Source organism: Leopardus geoffroyi, chromosome E3 (genome assembly GCF_018350155.1).
Source record: "Leopardus geoffroyi isolate Oge1 chromosome E3, O.geoffroyi_Oge1_pat1.0, whole genome shotgun sequence".
NCBI classification, from domain to species: domain Eukaryota; kingdom Metazoa; phylum Chordata; class Mammalia; order Carnivora; family Felidae; genus Leopardus; species Leopardus geoffroyi.
In genome coordinates this window covers 29,503,573-29,522,463 of record NC_059340.1, presented here as the reverse complement: position 1 = coordinate 29,522,463, position 18,891 = coordinate 29,503,573, and the positions used below count along the sequence as shown (strand labels likewise).

The 18,891-nt window shown below is 42.6% G+C and overlaps 1 protein-coding gene across 4 annotated transcripts in view; it reads right to left on the bottom strand.

The window, feature by feature from the left end:
* The window catches only part of PDXDC1 (pyridoxal dependent decarboxylase domain containing 1), a 52,184-nt gene extending 49,243 nt beyond the window's left edge, over positions 1-2,941 (bottom strand). Inside the window, exon 1 of one of the 4 annotated variants that reach the window (XM_045461294.1) lies at positions 2,870-2,941. Coding sequence is in view for 1 of the 4 variants with exons in the window: in XM_045461292.1 (XP_045317248.1) it covers positions 2,446-2,466 (21 nt within the window). In the remaining 3 variants the exon portion in view is untranslated. Of the gene's footprint in view, positions 1-2,062; positions 2,085-2,445; positions 2,671-2,869 lie in introns of those variants that run through there. The other 3 variants (XM_045461292.1, XM_045461293.1, XM_045461295.1) reach the window with 3 other exon arrangements.
* Between the last annotated feature and the right edge of the window lie 15,950 nt (positions 2,942-18,891).

Here is an 18,891-nt window from a genome sequence, read left to right as displayed (position 1 = left end):
GTCGCAGGTCTCCCATCTACATATTATCTAAAGAAAAAGCAAGCGTACAGAATCATACCTGGACCAAAGGGAATGCAGTGTCTGATTCTCCTAAATGATGATAGCACACTACATTCTAGAGAGAGCGATTACTTGAAATGAGAGAATGGGAATCAAATAACGTTGTGGTTTCTGCAGCCAGTATAAATTATGCAAGGATCGGTTTAAATGGGATCATTCAGAACTGCTCAAAGAGTTCTCATTTTTATATTAGCAACGTAGAATTTCACCCAAAATAGTCTAGTCCTCAAAGAAACAGGAATAATGGATGCAATTCAATGTTTCTACTTTGATTCGAACTATTTTTCTCAACATAAAATCCTCAACATTCATACTATAGGAATTCTTTTTCTTTTCTGCTCTCTTAGCACGAACAGAAATTGTTCATTACGTATGAGGCCCTCCACTGTTTCAGGGAATATAAAAATAAGACATAGTCCTAGTTCTGAAACACTTACATTCAGAATTTCCATACTGGCCTAAGGCAGGCAGAAACTTCCGGCCCACACATTCTGAATTCCTCAAAGATCACTGCCATTTTTGCGAATGCTCCAGCCTTAAGCACTCTGGAGTTGCAGTACCTTTTCCGATCTTCATTTGGAGAGGTTAAGGTCTTTTATCAGCCATTAAGGTTTACAGGGAGAAACCAGCGTAATCTACTAATCAAATGCCAGAAAAGTAGTATTTCAAGCAGGATTCCGACCCACTCTTTTTTGCAGATTTGCCCATAAAAAACTATTCTTGGAGGAAGGATCACTCCAGTTTCTAGGTTTCTAACTGAAAAGACACAGAGCCATCCTGTCTTATGAAACTGGACAGGAAACAACACTGAAGAGATAATCTTAGCATCATTTTATATTCAGCTATGGGTGTCACACATATGATCTAGAGCAGGAATTCTCAGGCTCAGCACTACTAACATTTAAAGCAGAGAATTCTCTGCCGTGGAGGCTGTCCTGTGCACTCCAGGATGTTTAGCAGCGTCCCTGGCCTCTACCCAGTAGGCACCAGTCGCACCTGCCTACCCACTAGTTGTGACAATCAGAAACGTCTCCAGACAAGCTGCCGAATGTCCCATGGGGAGCAAAACTGCACCGTGCTTGAGAATCACTGATCTGGCCTGGAACTCGCAGTACCACAAGGTAGACACTGTACTAATCAAAAGCCTGGAAAGACTTCATTCCTCCCCAATAAACATGTAACGCTCAACACATACAATCTTTTTCTCTTCTTGACTGCCTTCCGCCCAATTTATGAGAAATGACCCGGGGTGTCGTTACTGTGCGCCCATGAAGACACCATCATCCCTTCAACTTTCCAGTGACAAGGGAACAAATCTACAGGGACTGCCGCACTGAAAAATGACCAAGTGTTATTGCTACCGGTTCAAAATTAAAATAAAGCAGTCTTAAAACCCTAGCATTGCTCCAGAATTCTACATGTGCAAAAAAAATTGGATCTGCACAGGCAGACTCCCAAGCTTGAAGAGGGAGAAGGACTTTGAGGGCGGGCAAAATGTCAGGTTCTGCAGATAGGTATCCAAAGAGGGATCCAAGCAATGGTTCTCATTTACGAGCCCTAAATCCGGGACAATTAGAATCCATTTCCCTTGCCAGAGCAATCGGCCAGGTGCATCATCACGCTGCTTGCTTCCCCAAGACAAACTAGAGGAAAGGGCTGCTACCAGTGGATTTCAGATCGCCGCGAGCGTCTCCCCCGGGCACGAAAAGGGGGGAGTCACAAGTTGCGGAAGGGCAGCAATCCCCCAAAGCAATTCACGATCCGCAGAAGGCCCACCCCTTCCTGACCTCAGGGGTCTTCACAAACTACAGCACCAGAATCACGTGGGGGAACTTGTTAAACAAGCAGATCCCCGTCCCGCCCCCACGAGGTTCCCCACCCGAGGGCCGAAAATGTGGGTGTTTACCAAGGGCCCCAGGTGATTCCTAGTCACGCTGAAGTTGGAAAACCCACTGCTTCAACAATCCCCCCCGCCCTAACTTGGAGACCACAGGAAACCCACAGGCTTGCAGTCGGCTCTGAAACAACCGGGGCTGCTGTCCAGGCTCTTCTGGGGCCGCAAGTCGTTAGCTCCGTCAGCCGAAAGGGTGAGCCGAGCTCAGGCAGGCCCCAAGGTCGGGCCCGCGGCCCCCGCAATGGGCTCCCGGCAGAACCGGCCCAGTCCCTCTCGGCCCACGGACACCCGAAGGATTCCCGGCCCCGTGACGTGACCAGGCCTCAGCAGCGAGCGCCCGGCCGGACGCCCTCGCGGCCAGGCCCCCTCGGTCAGGGCCAGTTAGCCCCCGGGCCCCTCCCCGGTCACAATGGCAGCTCGCGACCGGGAAACAGTCGCCTCGGAGGCGGAGGCCTCTTGCCGCAGGGCCGCCCCCCAGCCCGAGTACAGACCTTCTCCAGGGACGCGTCCATGGCTGAGGCGGCCGGCGGAGCCCAATAAAGGCCCCGCGGTCCGGGCGCTACTTCCGCCTCCCGCGCCGCGCCGCGGTTTCCACGCTGGCAGCGCTGACGTCCCCCGCGGCCGCGGCCGGCGGGGCGGAGACGGGGAGGAGCAGCCAGGCGTCGCCGCGGGGTGGGAAATCTGCGGGTCTCAGGGAGGCGGGGCGGGGCCCCTCGGAGTGGGCGGGGCCCTCTAGGCTTCCGTACCTGGCCGTCCCGCCGGCCAGCCCTAACGTGCCCAGGTGAGGGGGGGGGGGGGGAGGCACGGCGCAGCCGCTGCAAACTTTCACAAGCCCGTCGCAGGCGTCGGGGTAAACATATAATAACCACAAGTGACCACTCTTGCACTGAGAGGCTGGAAATACTGCTCACGCACCTGTACTTCCCTGTCCTAGTCTTCCAAGTTTTCCGCACCGTCAACATCCCTCAGGAATGGAACAGGCCATGCACCACAGAGGGGCGGGGCTAGCGAGCACCCCCGCACATGCGCAGGATGGCCAGTTTACTAGGTGCCGAGGGGTTTGCGGGGGTTCAGGTAAGAGGTTCCCAAGTGATCGCGGGTGTTTAAAAGCGGTGCTGATGCGAGCTGGGGTATTTGTTTCACCGCGGAATTCCAGATGGAAAAGACTTTGAAACAACCGGTCCGGCTTCTTTCATTATGTCAAGCCATAATTATGATTTGGCAGGTGATAATAATAGGTCAGCTGCTGCTGTTCCACTTTATGGCACAACAGCTCTATGATGGAGAGATGGTTATCCATATCCCGGTGCCAGTCTAGGTAGGATCCAGACCCAAGCACCGTGACCGCAGCGCCTGTCCACCACACACACTGCCTCCGTAACCGCTTCCAGCCCTGCTGTAGAATCATGTGTTTCTAAGGAATGGGAGAGGGCATACATTTGCTTATTCTTCTACTGAGGAATACTGAAATAGACTAGTGTACCACGTTTGCAGTCAGAGAACACTTCAGCAAAGACCAAAATGACGTTACAACCACAAAACCATTCCTTTTATCTCCTCTTTTGTGCGCATCTCTTCTGAAATCTGCGTAAATGACTGGGTCACATTTTCAGCGCGGTAATTACATGTTTTGCGCTCTCTAACTTGTATTTGGTAAATTGCCCAGGTATGTTAATAAAATTGTTTTCTACCAAAAGAACCTTTGCGTGCCAGTTCAGAGTGTACCCCGGGAACTATTCAGATTCCCCAGAGTTCTGCAAACAGAAGAAAGACTTATGTCTATTTATGCCTTACAAGATCTAACATTGAATGTACCTCTGCTTAAGCAAATCACTTTTTCCGACTTGTGAAAAATTTCAAACATTTAGAAAAAGTTGAAAGTGAAATGGACACCCACATGCCCACTTTCTAGATTTTACAATGAACAATTCCCTATATTTGCTCTATTACATAAGCATCTGTCTGTTCACCAATATGTCTTCTGTTTTGATACATTTCAAAATTGCAGACATCGATATATTTCACCCCTGAACATATCAGCAAGGATATCATTAAATATTCATATTTTTTGAAAGATATTTTATTTGTAAGTAATCTCTATACCAAAGTGTGACTCGATCTCAGGACCCCTAGATCAAGAGTCACACGCTCCACTAACTGAGCCAGCCAGGCTCCCCGCAAAATCTTACTTTTTAAAACCACCTCCAAGTATCTTTGGATTATGTCACAAAGTAGATTCTACCAAACAAAAACTAGACAGATGAAATTAACCTCTTCTATTTTATTTAAGATTTTATTTTCAAGTAATTTCCAAACCCAATGTGGGGCTGGAACTTACGACCCCAAGATCAAGAGGCACATGCCCTACCAACTGAGCCAGCCAGGTGCCCCTAACCTCTTCTACTTTAAAAGTAAACATGGGGCGCCTGGGTGGCGCAGTCGGTTAAGCGTCCGACTTCAGCCAGGTCACGATCTCGCGGTCCGTGAGTTCGAGCCCCGCGTCAGGCTCTGGGCTGATGGCTCAGAGCCTGGAGCCTGTTTCCGATTCTGTGTCTCCCTCTCTCTCTGCCCCTCCCCCGTTCATGCTCTGTCTCTCTCTGTCCCAAAAATAAATAAAACGTTGAAAAAAAAATAAAAGTAAACTTAAAACATGAAAATTATTCCCTCATGAAAAACTGGGAATAATTGGTTCATTTAATATTTATCCAAATATATGTATTGGCTGCCATCTTGGACAGTCAGATGCTAGAAATACAAAAATAAGACCAGATCCCTGCCTTTAAGGATACATTGTTTAGAACAGAGGTTTTTACTTTGTGACCCAGGGGGAGGCCCGTAAAACTCCTGAAACTATATCCAAAATTTTGTATTATGAGTACATTTGGGGAAAATGTTCATAGCTTTCATTTTATACTCATCTGTCACACACACACACACACACACACACACACACAGCAAAATAAGTGAAAACCATTTTGCTTGTGGATGGACAGCTATGTAAATGTAGCATTCTATGAGCTAGTACAGACATCTGAGAAAAATATTGTAGGAAAACAAAACATGAAACCACTCATTGTGAGAACATTTGGCTTATATGTGCCAATACAGACCTTTTCTTGAAATAGGCAAAAAGCAAACCAAATAAAAGAAGTTTGTGGTTATTTTTCCCCTTTGAGTCTATTCACATGATTTTTGTTGTGTCCCGATTGATATTTACATAAACGTATTGTATATGTTGCTTTTAACCTTTAGCTTTTTTTTTCCCCAAGCCAAACTGTATCCAGCTTTATTAAAGATACCCTTCATAAACAATCATGCTATTTCAGGCAGGACATGGGCAGACAATCGTTATCAGTATACAACAACTTTCAAACTCCCTTGTTCAATGGACTACCAAAATCAGAAAGCCGCTATAACCCAATGAATTCTTCATTTGATGCTCTGAACAGGGAAAGTTTAGAGTGAGGATTGACATTTCACATTTAGCATGTTGTTTAACAACTTTTCACAAGCCGACCCTGAATTTCAGGAAATGAAATGAGAATAGCAGAATTATCAATCTGAAACACCACGAGCTAAAAAAGGAACTCTTTTGAGGGATGCCATTTCCATGGTGACACTGTAAAGTAACCTTTAACTTTTTGAATGAACCAAGGGATATATATGGAAGATGTATTTATCATTCACCAGGGTGACGGAAAATTAGTAAATTACCAAAAAGTGGGAGGGAAGAGGCAAGGTGAGTAGGAATGTAAGTGGAATCACCAATGTCCTCAACTTCATTTCACACTAAGTAAAGACTCTCTGAAATGGCAAAGTCAAGATTCAAAGTTTTAAGTGTAATATTTTAAGGCATAAAGGGTGTTCGCTTTTATTTCTAGAAGAAATAAAATTAAGTAACAAAAATCAGGAAGTGGAGAGGATAGGAGAGCTGGTGCAAATGGCAATAAATTTATCATTTTTTTAGAGTAAGGAAACAATAGGTTCTTTCTAAATTAAGGAACAGACACAACGATATTTTTTACAAAGTAGAAGGTAAAAGCTTCTACAGAATGGGAGTAGGGGGGTTACAGACGAGGGAAAAGAAATTGGCAATATCCCATTTTCTATTCTTCTACACTCTCTGGATATTTGCCATTTGCGTGCATTTCTCTCATGAATTGAAGTTAAGTCAATTACCTGGAAAAAAACAAAAATTGATTTCAATCATTTTTTAAATCTCACCCGGCAATTTCGGAGAGAAGTCTGCGGTTCCTCAAGGAGACTTAAGGTGGCAACACTGAGACGATTTGTAACCTACCTTGTTTCATTAGTTTCACTAAGTTCACCAACGTAGCTCAAAACAAAATGAAACAAAAGCAGCAAAGACAAATTTTGTTGTGAAAATATAGGAAACAGCTTAAATGAATTGTCCCCAACTAACACCCTATCATCACCATCCCCTCCATGAGAGGAACCTTCTCAGACATCCCATAAGCCCTGCCCCAAACAATCCCAGCTCCCTCACCCCAAGAAAAAATAACCACTTTCTGATCTTTACAGTAATCATGTCCTAATCATTCCTTTGCGGTTTTATCACCCAAACATGCATCCATAAACACTATAAAAATATATCTAGGGGCTCCTGGGTGGCTCAGTCGGTTAAGCATCTGACCTCGGCTCAGGTCACGATCTCCTGGTTCGTGAGTTCGAGCCCCGTGTCCAGCACAGAGCTCTCCTTGGATCCTCTGTCTCCCTCTCTCTGCCCCTCCCCCTCTCAAAAATAAACAATATATATAGTCTCTTAATATACAGTCTCTCTCTCTCTCTCTCTCTATACACACACACACACACACACACACACACACACACACACACACACGTATTCTCTTTTAATCTATAGGTATTCCTATATCTTTTTTTCCTTTACAATTGATCTGTTGAAGACATCATGTTACTGTTGTAGAATTTTCCTTAGTCTGAATTTCCCTCTGTTTTCTATATTTCCTGCAAATTGGCGGTTGGATCTAGGCTTAATCAGGTTTAGGTCTGAAGTTCTGGGGACTTATTCAGAGATGATTGTTGTTCTCTTCGTCAAAAGGCACATGGTACCTGGTTTTCTTTTTTTTTTGTGTTGTTAGCAGACACTAACATTCTTGACTTTACATTAATTCTGACCTAAATGAGAAAAGCTGTGAATTTTCCTATGCCACATATATTTTTATATCCAAGGAAGTTTGCCAAGATACGATTTCTTACCACCCTCTCGTTTTTCTTTTTGTTTTGACATAATTTCAGAATTGTAGGAAAGTTGCAAGAAAAGGATAAAGAATTCTCTCAAACTCTTCCCGATTCCCTGTATGTTAATATTTCACCACATTTGCTATATTGTTCTCTCTAAGTGAATAAATAAATATGAACACACATAGTTTGCCCCTGAATCATTTTGCAATTTGTTGCAGATGATGTCCTTTCGTCTCTAAATAACTTGATGGTATGACTTTCTAATCAATAGACTCTATTCATATTTTGACACTTTTTCCCAGATAAGTCTTGATAGAAATTCTAGAATAGTGTGCTCTTGAATAGTTCTTCCAACAGAAGGACTATTTGTGTGTCTCACAACAGATATGAGTACAGGACAGATACTTTATAGAATGTCCATCAATGTGGGTTTTCTATTTATTTTTAGAAGATCCTAATGTTGATATTTTGTAGGTTAGTGATTTTCCTCCATAAACATGTTGTATGGACCAGAGCCCCACCTGATTTAAAAGCAGATGGATTTCTTGCTGTTCACAAATCTCAGATCATGAATAATCACGTTTTCCTCCCAAGAAGCCTACCAAAGACTTTATTTTTTTAATATGAAATTTATTGTCAAATTGGTTTCCATACAACACCCAGTGCTCATCCCAAAAGGTGCCCTCCTCAATACCCATCACCCACCCACCCCTCCCTCCCAACCCCCTTCAACCCTCAGTTTGTTCTTAGTTTTTAAGAGTCTCTTATGCTTTGGCTCTCTCCCACTCTAACCTCTTTTTTTCCCCCCTCCCCCATAGCCTTCTGTTAAGTTTCTCAGGATCCATATAAGAGTGAAAACATATGGTATCTGTCTTTCTCTGTATGGCTTATTTCACTTAGCATCACACTCTCCAGTTCCATCCATGTTGCTACAAAGGGCCATATTTCATTCTTTCTCATTACCACGTAGTATTCCATTGTATATATAAACCACAATTTCTTTATCCATTTGTCAGTGGATGGACATTTAGGCTCTTTCCATAATTTGGCTATTGTTGAGAGTGCTGCTATAAACATTGGGGTACAAGTGTCCCTATGCATCAGCACTCCTGTATCCCTTGGGTTAATTCCTAGCAGTGCTATTGCTGGGTCATAGGGTAGGTCTATTTTTAATTTTTTGAGGAACCTCCACACTGTTTTCCAGAGCAGCTGCACCAGTTTGCATTCTCACCAACAATGCAAGAGGGTTCCTGTTTCTCTACATCCTCTCCAGCATCTATAGTCTCCTGATTTGTTCATTTTAGGCACTCTGACTGGCGTGAGGTGATCTCTGAGTATGGTTTTGATCCACAAAAGTATGGCCAACTAATCTTTGACAAAGCAGGAAAGAATATCCAATGGAAAAAAGACAGTCTCTTTAACAAATGGTGCTGGGAGAACTGGACAACAACATGCAGAAGGATGAAACTAGACCACTTTCTTACACCATTCGCAAAAACAAACTCAAAATGGATAAAGGACCTGAATGTGAGATAGGAAACTGTCAAAACCCTAGAGGAGAAAGCAGGAAAAAACCTCTCTGACCTCAGCCGCAGCAATTTCTTACTTGACACATCCCCAAGGGCAATGGAATTAAAAGCAAAAATGAACTATTGGGACCTCATGAAGATAAAAAGCTTCTGCACAGCAAAGGAAACAATCAACAAAACTAAAAGGCAGCCAATGGAATGGGAAAAGATATTTGCAACTGACATATTGGACAAAGGGCTAGTATCCAAAATCTATAAAGAGCTCACCAAAGTCCACACCTGAAAAAACAAATAATCCAGTGAAGAAATGGGCAGGAAACATGAATAGACACTTCTCTAAAGAAGACATCCAGATGGCCAACAGGCACATGAAAAGATGCCCAACGCCTACCAAAGACTTTAAAAGTATTCCTTCAACTGCAGACTTGTAAATCACAGGTACAACTGTTGGATTACCCATGGGCTAGCTTTTTCTTGGTTTTTAGAATAGCACACTGTCAGAGCTCAGATTGTAGATCCAAGTAAATCTGAGCTCTTCAAACTGAAAAGCTACTTGGGCCAGTTGCTTGACTTTGCGCTGTTTTAGTTTACTCATCTGTAAAATTCAGGTTATACTTGCCTTTTAGTGTTCTTTAAACACTCTTGTGGTTTTCACATAAAAAAAAAAAAAAAAAAAAAAAAAAAAAAAGCACACCCAAACCAGGCAGACAAAGACTCCTCAGTGGAGCCCATCCATAGCTCCCTCCAGTTACACTTATGGTCTCAATTTTCATCACGCACATTCCACCGACTCATCTCAATGTGGTTTCAGTGCCTTCATTCCACCCAAACAAATCTCACTAAAGTCATCTCCATCCAGCTTACATGATGTCTCAGCTGCATTAGATCCAGATAATCACTTCTTTTTTTTGTTTTAATTTTTTTTAACGTTTATTTATTTTTGAGACAGAGAGAGACAGAGCATGAAGGGGGGAGGGGCAGAGAGAGAAGGAGACACAGAATCGGAAGCAGGCTCCAGGCTCTGAGCCATCAGCCCAGAGCCCGACGCGGGGCTCGAACTAACGGACCGCAAGATCGTGACCTGAGCTGAAGTCGGACGCTTAACCGACTGCGCCACCCAGGCGCCCCAATCACTTCTTTTTTGAAATCGACACTTCCCTTGCTTCCCGAGATCAAAGTCTCTTGGCTGTGTTCTCTGTCTGACTGTCTCTTCTTCATCCTTCTTCCTCTATCCTATGTTTAATTGCTGGATTTCCTCAGCACTCAGCCCTAATGCTCTTTTCTTCCACCTTGTATCCTCCATTTTTTTCTTTAACATCTATACCAGTGTGGTTGTTAAACTGACAGTCAAAACCACTGATGAGTTGTGAAATCAGCCTAGCGGGTGGTGGCTAGCAATTTTGAAAACCTGAACTGGATAGAAAAGATGAGAGCAGCTCTTTCTGCCCATGGGTCCTGTCTTTGTGCTTTAATAAAATCACCTTTTTTTGCACTAAAAGAGAGAGCGAGAGAGACAGAGAGAGCAATAAAGAAAAGAAAAAGAAAACACCAGAGCATATTATATGGAGTAAAGGTAACTAAGAAACAATCCAAATGTCCATCAACAGGCAAAAAGAAAAATATTTGTTGCCTATCTATACTACACAGGCATGAAAAAGAACAAACGACTTACACGTGGAACACCATAAAAGTTGGCATTTTCTATAAAGGCCCAAGTGGTAAATATTTTAGGTTTTGGGGGCCATTCAATCTGTGTCACAACTACTTAATTCTGTATAGCATGAGTCATTGTCAATATGTAAACAAATGAGTCAATGCTATGTTCCAATAAAACTTTATTCATGGACACTGAATTTTGAATTTAATACAATTTCCACATCATAAAATGTTCTTTTCCAGTGTTTTCCCAACCATTTGAAAATAGAAAGCCATTCTTAGCTCTTGGACCTTTCTATAAGTAGGTAGTGGGGGCGCCTGGGTGGCTCAGTGGGTTGAACATCCAACTCTTGATTTCAGCTTAGGTCATGGTTCGTGAGTTTGAGACCCGTGCCGGGTTCTTTGCTGACAGCATGGATCCTGCTTGGGATTTTCTCTCCCTCCCTCTCTCTCTGCTCCTTTACCCACTCTCATGAACGCTCTCTCTCAAAATAAATAAATATTTAAAAAATTTTTTAAAAATAGGCCATAGTGTGGACTGCTGTCATAGATGAATCTCAGAAACATTATGCTGACTCAAAGAAGTCACATATAAATGAATGTGTATGCTGTGTAATTCCAATTATGTGAAATTCTGGACAGTGCAGACTCATCCAAAAACCTGTGGCCAGGGATGAAGGGTAATTAACCGCACATGGGTGATGGGGAATTTTTGGAGGTGATAGAAATTTTAATTTGAATTGCAGTGGTATGCAGAGGTATATACATTTATCACAAGTCATTAAACTAAACATGTAATATGGATATACTTTACTATATGTAAAATACCCTTCCATCATGTTGATTTAAAAGATATCAGATTGCATCACACGCAGTAAAGGGTAACCGTGTTTCTGAAACTTGGTTTCCAGTCATGTACATTCATAGATGGGCATTGAACTCATCCTCCAAAACGAGGGTCTCCTTGACATTCCTCCCAGTAAAGGTACCATCACCCACCCTGTGGCTCAAGCCAGGAACCCTGGTATGTGTCTCACACACTTCTCCTTCCCCAGGCCCTTCCAATCAGTGTTGTCAGTGTAGCATGTCAACCTCCTCAGTATCTCTCGAAGCTGTCCTCACTTCCAGCTCCACACAGGGACCCTGCCATACCTACGTAGTCTGTTAAACAGAGAAGTCCGATCCTCTGCTTGGAAGCCTTGGCTTATCCACGGAGCCAAGCAGGCATCCTTCACGTGGTCCACACAACGGTGTGGCCCCCTTCTACCTCCTTGGGTCTGAGATGTCATTTCTTCCTTGTTCTTATAATACAGCAGACTCCTTCCTGAGAAGTGGTTTTCTTTAACTGCATTGTTCTTGCCTTCCTTCCCCCTGTTAAACTTCTAACCTCTTTGGTAGAAGTTTAAGTATCATTTTCTCAGGAAACATCATAAGTGCACCTTGCGCTTCTCTCCTGCTCTTGGCACGGTTGTAATTATTATTTAATGTCTGTCTCTCTGGATAGACTAGAAACGCCATTTCCACAGAGACAGAGTCTGTCTTTGATATTATTTTGTCCCCAGTAACAAGCAGGTAGACTCTGAAAACGGTTGTGAAATGAATGGATGGATGGATAATGAATTTACACACTGGCACAACATGCAGATTTTATTTCCAAACATTCCCATTGTTTTCAATCTGGGTTTAATGAGTATCACATGTTGGGGCATCTGGGTGGCTCAGTCAGTGAAGCGTCCGATTTGGGCTTAGGTCATGATCTCAGAGCCCCATGTCAGGCTCTGTGCTGACAGCTCAGAGCCTGGAGCCTGCTTCAGATTCTGGATCTCCTTCTCTCTCTGCCCCTCCCCTGCTTGTGCTCTGTCTTTGTCTCTCTCAAAAATAAATAAACATTTAAAAAAAATGAGTATCACATGTTAAAGACACTCTGTGAGCCGAGCAAGCAATTTTACATCCCAAGTCTTGATAGCCCAGTGTCTGGGATGCAGTGAGGGTTCAGTGAATGATTACTGAATGCATGCATCCAACAAATATTTTCTGAGAGTCCACTATATGCTAGGAATCAGAGATACAATTATTAAGAGTTTCTGCATTTATGGATCTTACATTCCATTGGAACGGAGAGATAACAAATAGCTATATAATATTAATTAGTTGTGAGTACCAACAGGAAAATAGAGCAGGATAAGAGAATAGAGAGTAAATTATGAATGAATCCATCCCTCAGGCTGTAAATTTGAAATCTCTGTTCCAAAACATTGAAAATATTTGTTCACTGATAATCAGCTGGAAACAGAAGAAAATTAAGCAAGACCAACCACTACCATGGACAATTTATCATTGATTTTCAAAACCTTGAGGAAGACATCCCCATTGATTTTGCTATTACTCAAAGGACGTTTCTTTGCTGTTGGAGTAGTTCTGGCAATTCACAGACCTATCATCATCCAAATATCATGGAATCAGGGTTAGGCATGAAATCTTGGAAAATCTGAAGCAGGTATGTTAAGATTGAGGCAGCCATATGAAAAAGAATTTTGTTACTCGCATTAAAAACAATTTTTTTAATGTTTATTTACTTTTGAGAGAAAGAGAGAGAGAGAGAGAGCGCGCTGGGGAAGGGGCAGAGAGAGGGAGACACAGAATCGAAGCAGGCTCCAGGCTCTGAGCTGTCAGCACAGAGCCCAACGCGGGGCTCGAACTCACGGACCGTGAGATCATGACCTGAGCCGAAGTCAGCCACTTAACCGACTGAGTCACCCAGGCGCCCCTTTTATCTTGCATTTTAAGCTAATTTTTACTTATGTTTCAGAGTCTTCTTTCCCTAAAGTAAAATTTTAGATGATAGTGATTATTTTAGGTGACATTGCAAAAAGATAAAATAGTATAAAAAGGTAAATTCTACTTTTCATTCGTTTCAGGTTTATTTATATTTTATGAAATAATTCAGCCTTCTCTAAAACTTTGTGCTCGAAAGAATAATGAACAAGAACATTAATGTAAATATTTAAAAAGGAAAAGATGTGCAAATGGTCAATAAACACACACACACACAAACATTGTTAGTGACCAAACGTGTAAAAATCAAAGGAGATACCATTCTTGTTTATCAAATCAACGTGGGTTTTTTTTTGTTTTTAATAATATCTACTGTTAAAGTAGAAGAAAACACTCTTTTGCATTACTGATAGAATTTCAAACTATTATTAAATCTTCTATAAGTTTCAGTTATACTGAACTGAATGTAATTTGGCATTCAGTAACAACAAAAAACTTAGAATATACGTATCTTTTCTCCCCCAAATTCTACTACCAGACATGTAAGATAATGAAGTTAAAGACTTAACTGTGAGAATGTCAACAGCAACAGTGTATATAATGGTAAAAATGTTAAAACAACCTATATATTCAACAATATAAGAAATTGATTAAATTATAGTAAAATTGGTTAATACACACCTTTAAAAATAGTGATGTGGATGGGGCGCCTGGGTGGCGCAGTCGGTTAAGCGTCCGACTTCAGCCAGGTCACGATCTCGCGGTCTGTGAGTTCGAGCCCCGCGTCGGGCTCTGAGCTGATGGCTCAGAGCCTGGAGCCTGTTTCCGATTCTGTGTCTCCCTCTCTCTCTGCCCCTCCCCTGTTCATGCTCTGTCTCTCTCTGTCCCAAAAATAAAATAAACGTTAAAAAAAAAAAATAGTGATGTGGAAACCTTCCTATTGACATGGGATGATGACATGCTGTTAATTCAAAAAGGAAAGAAAATGGCATGTGTAATATAAGCTTTACTTTTTTTTTTTTTTAAGTTTATTTATTTATTTTGAAACAGAAGGTGGAGGGGAGAGGCAGAGAGAGAGAATGCTGGGATTGTCTCTCTCTCCCTCTCTTTCTGCCCCTCCCCTGCTTGTACTCTCTCTCTCTTTTTCAAAATAATCAAATAAACTCTAAAAAAAAAAAAAAAAAAAGGATATAAGGCAAAATGGAAGAGAAGAATAGGGCGAGGTAGGGGGAAAGGATGTGGAGCTTCAGGGCTCTCTGAGGGCCCACTCTCTACAAATCTCCACTTATTCACCACCCCAGAAGCTCTCTGAACTCATCTTTTTTTTTTTTTTTTTTCTTTTTTTTAATGGAGGCTTCCTTACACAGAAATGATTCATTGTATCACTGGTCACTGGTGATTGAACTCAGGCTCCACCCCCTGTCCCTTCCCTGGAGGTAGGCGGCTAGGGGTGGAGCTGAAACATCCCACCCTTTCACCTGATTGGTTCTGCTGGAAATAGCCCCCGCCCCTCCCGCCACGCCTCCTTAAAGGCTTTCAAGAGTCACTTCATTCACACAAACGCAAACTCGGGTGTAGTTGAAAGGGGCTTGGGACGAATACTAAGACACTCCTTTCAGCTTTAAGGCTCTGGAGCTATTTCAGGAGCTGAGTACAAAAAAAAAATCAAATTCTATAACAAAAAATGCTCTCTGCTTAGGAAATTCCAAGGGTTTTAGGAGCTCTCAGCCAGAAACAGAATGATCAAATATATATCTCTTATTATAAATCATGATATCCCCTGTTGGCACCCTGTCTCTAGTGGTTTTGTAACAGAGGACCTCTAATGAGACACTGCCCCATAACAGCTTACCCCAGAGGGCAGATTTCCAGCAAATGCCAGCAGCTAGCAGGCCTTTCTAGCCACTGACTTTGCCATTCAGTAAGCCGCGGCTGTGTCCTCCCAAAAAGATCAGGATCTCAGCCCTGGGAGTGTGAAGAGTTCTTCCTTGGGTGTTTCATCTCAGTCCCAGGAGGAGGGACAGCAGCTGTCCCTTTGTATACTCTTCAGAGTTCTCTTGTTTTCCAACCCCTCATTATTCCAATTCCCCATCAGCAATTCCGTATGGAGTCAATCCTCATTATTGGTGGGTTCCATATTTGCAAACTCAACTGCTCTGCTAAAGTTTGTTTGGAACCCCCACATCTACACTCCTGATGCTTTTGCTGTCATTTGAAGTGTCATGTGCACGCACAGAGCAGCAACACATTTGAGCCAACCAGCTTGTGTGTTCCCAGCTGCCGTTGAACCAGGTGACGCTCTGTCTTCATATCGCAGCTCTCAGACTGTAAACAAGTGTCCCTTTCTCAATCTATTTAGTGTCAGGTTTTCTTCATTTTTTGTGCTCTGAGTGAATTCGCTATTTAAAATGGCCCTTAAACGTAGTGCTTAAAGCAGTGGTTAGCATTCCTGAGCGCAAGAAGGCTGTCGTGAGCCTTCAACAGAAAACGCCTATAGATAATCTTTGTTCAGACACGAGTTATATAATGTTGTTGGCTGAGATCAACGCTAATGAATCAACAGTACATATTAAATAGGGTGCCCTTCAACAGAAACACAAAACGAGTTTATGGATTCATCAGTTGATGAAAATGCTGTGACCAGAGGCTCGAGGGAACCTAATCCTGGAAAAGTAATGGTTCAACATTTGCTAATTTAAGGTGCACAGCAACTTTATGCAATATATCTACTTTGAAGAGTAAGAATCAACTGTATTATACGTTCCCTTTTCTTATTACAACGTGATTTCTCTCTCTGATTGGATCAGACGAATAGAGTACTAAACCCATCCCTAGATCCGTATTCTACTAATTAGTTATTTCTTCCACATATTAGTAGAGTCATACATTTCCTACAGTAATTGGAGTTTCAGAGTTCAAAAAAAGCATAATTGGAAAAGAAACGTCTCCATAATTAATTCACCTTTTATGTGGAAATGCTTAATTCATTTGCATGTTGAATATGTACTATCTTTAAAGCTCCCTCTGATGTTGGGTTTTCCATGGTTTCAGATTTTTAAATTTCATCTCTTTTTAATGTATTTTAGGAGGACTTGCAAAAGTATTTCTTTTCCCCCAAAATTAACAATGGAAAATTAATAAAATAAATTTAATTGCTCTATTATCCCACACCAATTGTGAGAAATAGTTGCTTAAAATAAAGCTGATGAAAACAGACTTCCTTAGCCAGAGAAACCTCTACTTCAAATATTTCTTTCAAATAGAACCATCTTAAAATACCAAGTTGTGGGTTGCCTGGGTGGCTCAGTCGGTTAAGTTTCTGACACTTAATTTTGGCTCAGGTCATGATCTCCTGGTTCATGAGACTGAGCCCCTCATCAAGCCCCCGGCCCCCCCACCCCCACGAGCTGTTAGCACAGAGCTTGCTTGGGATTCTCTCTCTCTCTCTCTCTGCCCCTCCCCTGTTCGTGCTTTCTCTTTCTCTCTCTCAAAATAAACATAAAAAAAAAATAGTTCAAAATACCAAGTTGCAGGTGGGATCTATAAAGCCCACCATCCCTGTTAAGAAATCTATTGCCATGTTTCAGTATTCTACTGGAGGCAGGATAGAAGGATGAGGAAGTATTCCAAATGTCTAAACAAGAGCAAAGAACAGATAGAGTTTTAGCCTCCGTGTTTTGTTTCACCTCTGGCCAACATCAAAATGTCCTAAAACCCATGATATTGATCCAAGCACCTTTCACATAATTTGTGTCAATGTCAAGGGTATGAGAATTGCCTAGGTCATGGAGACACAATTTTTAAAAAATATTTACTTATTTTTGAGAGAGCAAAAGCAGGGGAGGGGTAGGGAGAGGGGGACAGAGGATTCGGAGCGGGCTCTGTGCTGACAGCCCGATGTGGGGCTCGAACTCACGAACTGCGAGATCATGACCTGAGCTGGAGTCAGATGCTCAACCGACTAAGACACGTAGGTGCCGCGAGACAGAATTTTTAGACATGGTTTTTCCACATTGGAGCTGAAATGCTATGATTTCGTGACAGAATTGCTTAATATCATTTCTGTTAACAGGAGAAACTGAGAATCTGGCGGGAAGCGGGCTTCTGTCTATCTTCCTCCTTCTAACCTTCCTTCTGACCTTTTCCATCTGGAGTGCCTGTTCTTTACCTCCTGGTGCACATTCAGATAGGGATCGAGCAGTGGGTGGTGCCTCTTACTCCCACCCCTATAATTTCAATCCCATTCATCATTCAAAGAAAATCCATCCAAATAAAAATAACCTTAAAAAAAAGTCATACAACAGGTCCCCCCTTATCGTCAGGGGATATATTCCAAGATCCCTCCAGTGGATGCCTGAACCCTCGGACAGTACTGAACATATATACTGTATAAGCTAGGGTTTTTTTCCCATACATACCTACCTATGATAAAGCGTAATCTAGAAATCAGGCACAGCGAGAGATTCAAAACAGTAACTCGTGATAAAATAGAGCAATTGTAACTATAATCTGTAACAAAAGTTATGTGAATGTGGTCTCTCAAAATATCTCATTGTCCTGTACTCACCCTTCTTGTGGTGACGGGAGGTGATAAAATGTCCACACAATGACATGAAGTGCTGTGAGTGACTTAGGCGCTGTGACCTCAGGTTAGGCTACGAATGACCCTCTGAGGATTCGTCACAAGGTGGGTCATTTGCTTCCTGGTAGGGGTTGACCTCTGGTCCCACAAAGCACAGATAAGGGGTAGGGCTGGGTGGGGGGTGGGAGGATGGGACTACTGTAGTAAAATTTGCATAAAGCATGGCTCTTTTTTATCCACCTGCAGCCACACTAAACGAAAACCTTGTGCTCGCTGGGCACACGTAGCTCCCTTCCTTCTGCTGGGGAAATTCCAGAGCCTTCTTTAAGAAGGGACGGCTCTGGAATGAAGGGATGGGTGGGCAAACAAACGAGGAACGAGGGAGGTTTCCATAGTATCCTTGCCAGCCTCCCTTGAACCTCATTTCGGGTGACAAGGAGGAAGACAGTTTCCTGCTCTGTGCCCATTCCCGGAGACAAGTCATGTCTTATAGGTGATTTTGAAAAGGTTTGAAGAGCTTCAGTGACTTTTTTTTTTTTTTTTTTTTTAGGGGCAGCCTTAACTGATTGCTTCCTTTGCGCTTTGGAAAACAGACTTGTCAGTCTTGCGGCCTTTTTTAAGCTTGGAAACCTTTAGTTTGTCAGTAGAAATTTCAGAGAAGTCTTCAGGAGGAGCCAGGAGGTTTTAGACACGGGGCACACTCAGTGGTTCGTAAGAAGCCCCGATTCATTTAAATAACGTGAAACAATAACTTACGAGAAGCCTCATTGTAATCATGCTAATGTAGTTTTAATGTGACCCTTAGTTGTAAACTGAAACTCAGCTCCCACATCAGTGCTTTATTCCCAAAGCTTCCTCACGAAACTCCTCTGTTAAATTTTAGCACAGCACTGTTCTCCAGCTACCCTGCCCCGCGCTGCTCAGGGATATTAATGTCACATGGAAAGCCTTGCCTCATTATTGCCGGAGGGCTCTGAATCACAGCCTGCACAGATGAGGAAGCATCAATGTAACGACTTAATTCATCTTAGAACGTGGCCTCTTGTTTGAAGGCCATGCGGGTCCTTCAGCGTTTGCTTGACTGATAGATTGTCCTTACTAACTGGATTTTTTATTGTTTTTAGGAAGACACAAGTATATAGCAACTCATGTAAAAGCATGTCAGCCTTCTT